The 10,722-nt window shown below is 51.7% G+C and overlaps 1 protein-coding gene across 4 annotated transcripts in view; it reads left to right on the top strand.

Annotated features, from left to right (window-relative positions):
• Nucleotides 1–9,270, top strand: part of Nfkbil1 (NFKB inhibitor like 1) — a 20,283-nt gene extending 11,013 nt beyond the window's left edge. For all 4 annotated transcript variants that reach the window (XM_028783252.1, XM_028783253.1, XM_028783250.1 and 1 more), the window contains 2 exons: nucleotides 8,099–8,320; nucleotides 8,478–9,270. In XM_028783252.1, coding sequence (XP_028639085.1) covers nucleotides 8,099–8,320; nucleotides 8,478–9,061 — 806 coding nt within the window. In that variant the 3' untranslated portion in view covers nucleotides 9,062–9,270. The remainder of the gene's footprint in view (nucleotides 1–8,098; nucleotides 8,321–8,477) is intronic.
• Nucleotides 9,271–10,722: the final 1,452 nt, after the last annotated feature.

The following is a 10,722-nucleotide window of genomic DNA, read 5'->3' on the forward strand; positions in this document are numbered from 1 at the left end:
TGCAGCTGTGACTGGGATTGCAGATGTGTGCAGCTGTGACTGGGATTACAGATGTGGGTGCTCAGGATGTGAACTCTAGTCCTCAGACCAATATTGTGTTCTTCCAGACCCAAAGTTAACTCTTTCTGGTCCTGCTTAAAGAGAGCAGCAGCCTTGCTGAACCCAGCCCTGGGCAGCCAGCCATCACTGAGCAACACCCACACACCCCTACACATGAGGCTCACAGAAGATGGAAGCCATCATCTGGAGTTGCATCAGGGCTGAGTGCGGCCCCTGCCGACAGTGCTCATGAGACCGACCACAGGATATCAGCTTTGTTGGGAAGGGGAGGTGGTGCTGCTGTTGGAGGGGACCAGCGGTCAGGTTGTGACAGCAGAGCAGGGGCTCCTGGGTGGTGGGAGGCAGTGTCAGTGTTTATGCAGCAGCTGCTGTCCCTGAGGCAGCACCATCTGGAACTCAGAGACCTGAAATCAGGAAGACATTGATTTACCACAACATTGAGTAAGCAAGGGCCAGAGACACTCAACAGACTTAAAAACAGAGGGTTCGTGAGAGCTGAGGGAGTCCAGATGCCTAAAAGAGCTGCTAGGAGCTGCCCCAGCCAGGAGGCTGGCGAGACCTCCACGTTAGACAGCAAGAGCTGTTTTGTTCCTAGCTGGAGTGAAGGGGTAAGAAACATGTGAACACAAGGGAGGACTGCAGGGAGGACCTCAGGGAGGCAGAACAGATAAAGGTCATGCAGTACTGAGACTTGCAAATATTTTAAGTTAGAATAGGAAAACTGCGAACATGCTAGAGCTGTCCTTGGACGGGATCGTATGTATCATACCCACGTTTCCTTCTTGGGAGGTTTTGAGAGTCTCAGACTGAGCCTGGGCAAAGATGGTGCCTTTCTAGGCGAGCAGTTGATTCCTTAAGACAGCAGAATATGAGCAAAATAATGGTGAGTGTCCCCTTGTCCACGACCAGCATCACACTGGGCCTGTGGGGAGGCGGAGGACATCCGGGCAGGTATGTGCGCGTACGCGTGTGTGTGCGTGTGTGTACACGTGTGTGTGTGCGTGTGCATGTGCGTGTGTATGCAGGTGACGAGCACAGAAGTGACCATTGGGATGGAAAGAACCCTCTGTCTAGGGAGCCTGAAATGTTGGGGTAAAGATAGGACCACCCAGATAGTTTAAGAGGTCTCCTTAGGGAAAACCAGAAAGGATTCCTCGAAATGAGTCCCTCAGTGTCTGGAGGGGACAGAAAGGCAGAGCTGAACTGAGAGCGGGCTCCTCAGGTAAGCACTGTTGCTCTAGCAGAAGACCCAGGTTCAGTTCCCGGCACCCAGGGGATCTGACCCCTCCTGTGACCTCTGCAAACATCAGGTACCCACATGGTATATATACATAAGCGTTAGGAAAGGGCTGGAGAGATGGCTCAGCTGTTAAGAGCACTGACTGCTCTGCCAGAGGTCCTGAGTTCAGTTCCCAGCAACCACATGGTGGCTCACAACCATCTGTAATGGGATCTGATGCCCTCTTCTGCTGTGTCTGAAGACAGCTACAGTGTACTCATAGAAATAAGGATTAGAGCTGGGCAGTGGTGGCGCACGCCTTTAATCCCAGCACTTGGGAGGCAGAGGCAGGCGGATTTCTGAGTTCGAGGCCACCCTGGTCTACAGAGTGAGTTCCAGGACAGCCAGGGCTACACAGAGAAACCCTGTCTCGAAAACCAAAAAAAAAAAAAAAGAAATAAGGATTAGGAAAACGGTCAGACACATAAAATATAATAATGAAATTTTTTTGTCTTGTTTTTCTGTTATTTTTGAGACAGGGTTTCTCTGTGTAGCCCTGGCTGTCCTGGAACTCAGTCTGTAGACCAGGCTGGCCTCGAACTCGAGATCCGCCTTCCTCTGTCTCCCAAGTGCTGGGATTAAACGCAGGAGGGAGGGTTTTATGATAAATCCAGTTCCCAGGTTGTGTGAATGTGAAGTGCTCCCAGAAAGGTGCAGTCAGACTCAGAGCTGTACTCACACTGGTACTCAGTGCCATAGTGCATGGGACAGCAGTGGGTCTCTGGTCTAAGAGGTCTTCCTGGAAGAAGGGCCAACCATGGCGAGCTTGGGGGGGCTGAGGTAAGTTCTTAGTGTGGCTGGGCCAGTGGACCGAGATGGCTGAGTCTGAAGTGCAGCCTGGTGAGGTCCTTTCATTGCCAGATTAGCCCCTGCCCCCTTCCTAGAAGACTGAGGACGCAGGCAGCAAGGAGGTGGCACTGGATTCTGAGGGCTTTACTTATTCGGAGCAGCACTGGGAATGAGGACTGGGCCACTGACAGACTGAAGGGAGCAGGGACTCAGATCCAGGACTGTGTCCCGAGACAGTGGGAACCTGGGACGTCGGTTCTTTTTACCATCCAGGATCTCCTAGGCCTGGTGAGCAGGGTGCCTGTGGGTGCGTGTGGGTTCATGTGAGTGCGTGTGGGTGAACACCTGCTTCTGAGTTTTCCTGTCATGGTTCTACACTGCACAGGCCCTAGAAGGAAGGGCCCTGAGACCCAGGAGGAGGCAAGGATTGTGTCAGAATCAAAGATAGGACACAGAGCAGGCGGTGCAGGCTGAGCAGGCTGAGGATGAGAATGGCAGCCCAGCTGTGCTGGGACAGCGTCTTGGAGAAGTCCTGGTGGAGTGTAGGTGAGGGCAAGGACAAGCCTTATGAAGACTACTCCTCTTGGACCTCTTCAAAACAAGGAGCTGTCCTGGGCCCAAGATTTCACTGGCTCATGCCAGCATTTGGGATCCCTTTGAAGAGAAAGGTCAGACTTTAACCCGTGTTCTAAGGCATCACTTGCATCGCTCCTTGAGTGTGCTCTGAAGAACAGTTTGTCTTGGAGAGGTAAACCCATTTGGTCATTTCTTGAAGCCATTGGTACTTAATACCTGATATGGCTGCAGCCAAGTGTCTGAATGGTGGCCCTGAGGTCTTTGGGAGCACTGGCTCCCCTGAGAAGAGGAAGATGGGACCCTGGGGAGGAGGAGGCAGATTTTGTTCTGTGCTAATACTTCTTGTCATCATCATTATCATCATTGTCTCTTATTTTTGTTGTTGTCTTCTGAGCCCTGGCTTTTCTGGAACTCACTTTGTAGACCAGGCTACCCTGGAATAAACAGATTCTTTTGCCTCTGCCTCTCCAATGCTGGGATTAAAGATTTGTACTCCCACACCTGGCTTGAAAACAAATGAGCAAAATCCTAGTTTTGTTAAAACTCAGTTTTCAAAGTAACAAAAGCCTGACAGACTTGGCAGAAAATTATCTTCATGACCAAGACAAAATGGCTGTCACTTGAAAGCAGCTTTTGGTCAATGTCCTTGAGCTCCGGGCAGCGTCTCAGGAGCCTTGTGTGAGGCAGAGGTTGGACTTGAGCATGGGTCGGGTGCTGCACTGCACTGGGTTTCAGTGCCCTAAGCAGCGAGCCTCCAAGCATTGTAGGCTGCAGACCCTGTGACCGACTCCAACCGCCCTGCACACGCCACTCACACGTGTTAGTTTTACTCTCGTCTTATCTTTTCCATTTTGGAAAAGTCTAGTCATTTCACCTGAGGAGAATCTTAATTTACACCCGCAGACCTTCTTCTTAACTAAAAATACCCTTTTCCTTTCCACCTTCCTCACCCAGAACGCCTCTCCACACTCACTGCCTTTGTGTCTTCTCCTGTTCACTGTCTCTGTTTACTGTTTACTTCCTGACCAGAGACTTGTCTGTTCAGCTGCATCCGTGAAAAAAAGGTAGGCATCACTGTAGCTGACGAGGGGACGCTTGTCTGTCCAGAGTCTTTAGTACTGCTTGAAGTTTTTTTTTTTTTTTTTTTTAAAAAAAACAAGCCTGGGGCGGTGGTGGCGCACGCCTTTAATCCCAGCACTTGGGAGGCAGAGGCAGGAGGATTTCTGAGTTTGAGGCCAGCCTGGTCTACAGAGTGAGTTCCAGGACAGCCAGGGCTACACAGAGAAACCCTGTCTAGAAAAACCAAAAAAAAAAACCCAACCAAACAAACAAAACAAAACAAACAAACAACGTTGAGATAGAGAATTACAGAGTATTCCGTTCCTGTAGAAGCTGACTAGGATAACAATTGACCTTAGTCGGGAATTGTCTCAGCTTAAGCCCCAGACTGGAGACACAGCCAACAATGTTGCAACAATGTTGTGTGTTGACCTTGTAATTGCAAGTTTTAGATTCCAGATGCAGTTGTTCCCTCCTCTGCCCCCCCCCAAAAAAAAGAAATAGCAAGTTTCTATTGCAAGGGGCAGAGGGGGGAGAGATGGAGCAGGGGGGGAGGGGAGGCTGTCCAGCGGTGGGGACTGGAGATTCTGTTGGGTCCAGTGATGGCAGACTGGACCTAGAACAGTTGTGTTTGGGGCAGGTCTGTCAGAGGTGAGAAAACACAGACCCAGATAGTGGTCTATGCCTGTCAGCTGCCTTGTCAAGGGCACAGAGGTTGGGGTGTGATAGTTGTTCTCTGGGTTTCCCACCTGAAGTCTTGGAATGTGTGTGCATGAGAGGGAGTGCGGCTGGAGGGAGGAGTCAGAGGGAATGGAAGGGTGCTGGTCTAGGAGAATCCGGAGTACCATCGAGGATGCCACCTAAGGCTGGGTTCAAGGGCGGCTGCCATGAGAGGCTCCTGTCTAGGTCCCATGCTAACTAAGGACATGAAGGGGGGACTTTTTTCTTAAAATGATAGCAAAGAGATCCAACTGTAGGACAGGGTTGAAACTCGGTGTGGCCAGATTTCATTACAAAGGAAAGTAAGGTTTTGTTGGCTTCGTCTTTTGAGAAGTTGAAGATACAATTCAGAGAGTGTGAGTCAGAGGTCATGAAACCCATCCTATACTAGAGATGCGCGCTCCCGAAAAGCCTCTTCAGAGGGCGGCAGTCTGACTTGACTGATGTTTGCACTAACCCAGGACATCCTCCGAGAACAGAGGCCTCCTGATTCATGGGGCGAAACCCAGTTGGTCAGGCCAGACTGACCTCAAAGACAGACACACAAATAGCTGGCCAGAAAGGGGGGCTCACTGTCCCTGAGAGAGTGAAACTTGGGTTGGCCACAGGTCTCTTGGTTCAGAAAGTCTGGTTGGGGCGGGGAGATGGGCGGAGTTTGTTGTTGGTTGTCTGTGGTGCTGAGGTCTCAGCCCTCAAACCTGTTCCTTTTTCTGTGTGGTTCCTCCTCCCTCTGAGTGGAAGCTGTGCTGTCAGAGGTGAGGAGACACGTACGCTTTTGTCGTTAAGGAAAGAGTGTCTCTTCCACAGAACTTTGCATATTCACTTCCCGTGTGAAAGGGCACGTTGGCAAACATGGCACAAACCTTACGGGAAGGTGGGCAGGAAGAGAAGACATTAATGAACATTAAACAAGTTGATGTAGGGGCTGAAAAGGCCGCTCAGTGCTCAAGAGAGCACAGCACTCCTGCAGAGAACCCAGGTTCAGTTCCCAGCACCCAAGTCAGGCAGTACCTGCTGCCCGTGAGTGAGTCCCAGGACAGACAGGGCTATGCAGAGACCCTTGTATTTTTCTGGTTGCTACTATCTATTCTGTGAGTAACCTGCTCATGTCTTCATTTTTTCCCTTTGAAAATTTTTCTTATTCATACATGAAAGCCCTTTTTTCTAGGATATTATCTGTTAAAACACTGTCTTTTCTCTCCATCTATTCTTTAAAAGTATTTAATTCTTGGGGCTGGAGAGATGGCTCAGCGGTTAAGAGCACTGGCTGCTCTTCCAGAGGTCCTGAGTTCAACTCCCAGCAACCACATGGTGGCTCACAACCATCTGTAATGCCATCCGATTTCCTCTTCTGGTGTGTCTGAAGACAGCATCAGTGTACTCACATACATAAAGTAAATAAATAAATCTTTAAAAAATAGAAGGGTATTTAATTATTTCTCTTCAAAATTTCCCTCGTGACTTCATTTCCACTTTAGGAAGATCGTGCCGGCAGAGGCCGGATGAGGGAATGAGACTCCCAGAGCTTCCTATTACCCACGGGTCTCTTTGTTCAGAAAAGTCTGGCTGGGACAGGGAGACAGAACTGGAACTCACTCTGTAGATCAGACTGGCCTGAAACATACAGAGATCCAGCTGCCCCTGCCTCTGCCTCCCAGTTACTAGAATTAAAGGCCTGTGCCCCTGTGACCAGCTTAATGAGACCATTTTTCAATCCATCCTGTTAGCAACATGGAAGGTGGTCATGCTGCAGAGTAAAGCCTGGCGGGCTTGCACATGCTCTCCCTCAGAGCATCCCCCCTCAGCAGATGCTGTACCTCGTCCACACACATGCAGGCTTAAAGCTTTGGAGACACAGTCTGACAGCCGGGGTGAGGAGAGGTCTGTGTCTCAGACTCACAGTGGAGTAGTCGTTACAGTCATCAGAGAGTAAAACAGACAGCGAGTTCCTGGGGAAAAGTGAGAGATGCTAAATGAAAAAAGCCATGAGGAGGAAGAGCTGTGAGCTCACCCCAGCCCGGCTCCGCAGTGAGACCCTGTGTTAGCTCAGCTCACCCCAGCCCGGCTCCGCAGTGAGACCCTGTGTTAGCTCAGCTCACCCCAGCCTGGCTCTGCAGTGAGACCCAGTCTCATAAAAACACCAAGATGAACAGTTCCTGCTGTCAGCCTTTGGGACATATTCTACCACATGTGATGTGCTTGCCCCAAGCACTCTGTTAGTTTGAGTGGGATGTGGTGACCCATGAAAAGGTAGAATCACAAGCTTGAGACCTGCCTAGGCTGCAGTTACAAAGTGAGTTCTAGGACACATTGAGACCCTCTCAAAACACATACTCAACACACATTCACACACACCATAGCTAATAAAATAAATTGGGAATTTCAGAGGGGGGAAAAAAAGGCCAGTTGCCAAATACATCTGAGTAAATGTGCATAGTGTGGTCACAGCTCCAAATAACTTGTCATGTGCGGGTGTGTGTGGACCGAAGCAGGACTCGGGGATTGCAGCAAACTGTTCGCAGTTATGATCTTAAGCTGGATGTGTTTGTATACACACAAGCACACACACACAAAATGTAAAAACAAAACAAAACAAAAAAAAAAACAAGTGAGTTAAACCATCCATATAAGCCTGAGCATACTGACACATATAAACTCACACTCACATAAACACACTGCACTCATACACACTATGTACTGACACACTCATATAAGCACACTGCTCACACACAAACACTTCACTCACATAAACTGCATGCTCACACATGTATAAACACTAGGCACTTACACATAAACGCTCAGAACTCACAGTCAAACACACTAGGCATGCTCACACGTAAACAAGTCCTATGTAAACACTTGTTCATGTAAACACACTGCACACACGTAAACACACTGCATGCTCACACTCAAACACTGCACCTTCACACTCACATAAACACACATTGCACGCTCACGTGCTCCACACACAGGCCTACCCTGCTGTGAGCCCTGATGGGAAGAAGTTGAAGGACGGAAGCCAGAAGCAGGTCCTTGCTAAGTGGGACAGCTCGATCAGGAGGGTTTGCGGCAGGTCACAGCAGGAAGCCTACCCCACCCTGATGTGGTTTCAGAGTGGATTGGCACCTTGGCTAGCTGTGTAGGCCCTTCCATCCTGTGGCAGTTACAGGTCAGCCCTGCATCTGTGCCACCCTCCTGGTAAGCGAACTAATTTCCTGGAACCAGCAAGGCCTAGTATCCCATTGCCTTTTACTCTAGGAGGAAATATGAAATAGGCCCACGGGCATGAATGCTGCCCCAGCCACTCGCCTGCCTCTGGCCCGAATGAGTTCCAGGACAGCCAGAACTATACAGAGAAACCCTGTCTCGAAAAAACAAAACAACAAAAAAAAAATCGTCAAAAGAGTTTGAAGTCGTCCTCGGTGGCGGGGCCAGAAAGCGTCATTTGCTGTTGTAACACTTGGAAGAAACTGAGATTGTCTGTGGGGAACTAGTCAGGGTGTTCTAAACGCCACACTTATGCCTTATGTGATTGTTAGTGGATGTGGGGTTAAGAGAATCCAAGATGGCAGCCCCGCGGAGCCCCGGCTGACTGCTCACTGTCTCTGCCCCTAGCTTACACGGACTTCTTCCTGCCGCTGCTGAGTCGCTGCCCGTCTGCCATGGGGATAAAGAATAAGGATGGGGAGACGCCTGGGCAGATTCTGGGCTGGGGACCTCCCTGGGATTCTGCTGAAGAGGAAGAGGATGAGGAGGTCTCCAAGGAGCGGGAATGGCAGCAGAAGCTACAAGGCGAGCTGGAGGATGAGTGGCAGGAGGTCATCGGGAGGTTTGACGGTGAGGAGCCCATTGCCACCCGAGCTGCCCGCCCGCCCTCCCTCCCCTGGCCCTCTGCATGTGGCATCTCCGTCTCTACACACACACACACACACACACACACACACACACACACCAAATCACAGCCTCTAACACCCTCATCCCACCTCCCAAACAGATGATGCCTCCCAGGACGCACAGGAGCCCGAGTCCTTCTCAGCCTGGTCAGAGCGCCTGGCCCGGGAGCATGCCCAGAAGCAGCGGCAGCTGGAGGCAGAGGGATCCCGCCGACCCCCAAGGGCTGAGGGCTCCAGTCACAGCTGGCGGCAGCAAGAGGAGGAACAGCGGCTTTTCCGAGAGCGAGCTCAGGCCAAGGAGAGGGAACTGTGTGAGAGCCGAGCCAGGAGGGCTCAAGAGGCACAACGGGACAAAGGGCCAGAGCCTCCCAGGGCTGGGCCCAGGGCAGAGCACCCACGAGGGGCAGGGAGGGGTAGCCTCTGGCGCTTTGGTGATGTGCCCTGGCCCTGCCCTGGTGGAGGGGATCCAGAGGCCATGGCTGCAGCGTTGGTAGCCAGGGGCCCCCCTCTGGAGGAACAGGGGGCCCTGAAGAGGTATTTGAGAGTCCAGCAGGTCCGATGGCACCCTGACCGCTTCCTGCAGCGATTCCGAAGCCAGATTGAGACCTGGGAGCTGGGCCGTGTAATGGGAGCTGTGACAGCCCTTTCTCAGGCCCTGAACCGCCACGCAGAAGCCCTCAAGTGACTCTAGGGACTGAGCAAGAACCTGTGGGGATGTAGCCTCAAGGATAGCCGAAAGGAAGCAAGGTCATGGATGGGCATGGAGAAGAGGCAGCTACGGCCCAGAGAGGATATGGGTCGGGTCGGCTAACGTAATGAGTGCGGGGGTGGGGGCGGGGAGGCTCTACCACTGCTCTGGACTGCCATTTCCTAATAAGACTTGGTTCCACACCTAACTCCAGAGTCTCCTCTGTTTTTTCCATTGCTATGGTTTTCATCACCCATGACATCTCCTTTCCCGCCCAATTGTTGAAACCCACAGCTCCCACACACCTGCCGCACAGTCACAGTGCGCTCTCAACAGAGACCAGAAGCCCCTGCCTGCCCTCCCGCAGAAGGCCGGGTTCATCTTCCAGACCCTCTCAGCTCCCCACCCCAACCCCCAACCCCTGCTGGGGTCCTGACAAGATTGCAGTAGAAGAAAAATGTGAGCAAGAGACAGAAAAAGGAACAACTCCCCACATCCCCAACCAGAACCAACCACATCCTCAGCCTACCCAGCTCAGGGCTTTCCCTCTGCTGAGTCACTGAATGATCTGGGTTGGGGGCAGCAAGGCTAGGGGACCACGAGGACCTGGGAGTACAGAAGGTAGAACCAGGGGGGATGGAGGAGGGGCCCTGTGGGGGAGGGAATTTCAGTTGCTAAAATTAGAAGCAGGAAGGAGACTGGAAAGGGCCAGATTATGTAACCTGGGTTGTCTGTTCTTGGGCAACGAGAGATCCACACCCGAGCCTATCCGGGCTTCTAAGCCTCATCTCATCTTCTCTGGGGCTCCAATCATGGTATCTGCTGCTCGTCAACCACACCCAAAACCTGGACTGCAGCTCTGGGCCATCCAGGCTTGGCCTAATACAGAAACATCTACTTAAGAACCAGTAGTTGAGATCTTAGGGATTGGAGAGCGAAGGTCTGAGACTTGGAAGACGGAGTAGAGCATCTGTACCACTTTACAGAATTCAGGAGCTCTTTGGAAATGGAGACATTGTATCCAAATCCCACTGCCAACACCTGAGATACAACCGTGTCCTTAATAGTTGAGACAACACAGGAAGGAATTGTGCAGGTGTCTGCTATGTTAGCTGTGTGTGGTCCAAAGGGTCATGAATGGTCAGGGTTACAGTCCAGCCTACTTCAGGGGTCCCCCACACTACACACGAAGGAGAAGCTGTTGGAGACAGGATGGGGAGGGGCTGAGACCCTCAGAGGAATCATCTGGAGGTTAGGAAGAGGCCCAAGCCCCCTGACCCCAAGACTAGGCAGATTCTGAGCCGTGGGAGGGGCAGCTCTGTGAGAGGAAGCTGCCGAGATTCGGAGAAGAGACCTGGAACTGTGAGCAACCCAGGCATCCGGTTCCTCTCACAGGCTGGGGATCTCGGAAGTGGCATGCAAAGAGCCCATGCAGAAGTCGGGACCCCTGAGCTGGGGCCGAGGGGGGGGGCAGCCGCGCCCACCGCTCCCAGATTTTTCATTCTAGAGTGATTAATTTCCTCTTCTACAAGAATTACATGAAACCGAAGTAAGATAAGCTATGATACCCTCCCCACCCCACCTCAGCCTCCCTCTCTAGCCCTCTCTGGTGTCTGTCCCCCAGGCCTGGTGGGGGTTCCCCTGAGATAAATGCTGTT

Source organism: Grammomys surdaster, unplaced genomic scaffold (assembly GCF_004785775.1).
Source record: "Grammomys surdaster isolate TR1022 unplaced genomic scaffold, NIH_TR_1.0 1055, whole genome shotgun sequence".
NCBI classification, from domain to species: Eukaryota; Metazoa; Chordata; class Mammalia; order Rodentia; family Muridae; genus Grammomys; species Grammomys surdaster.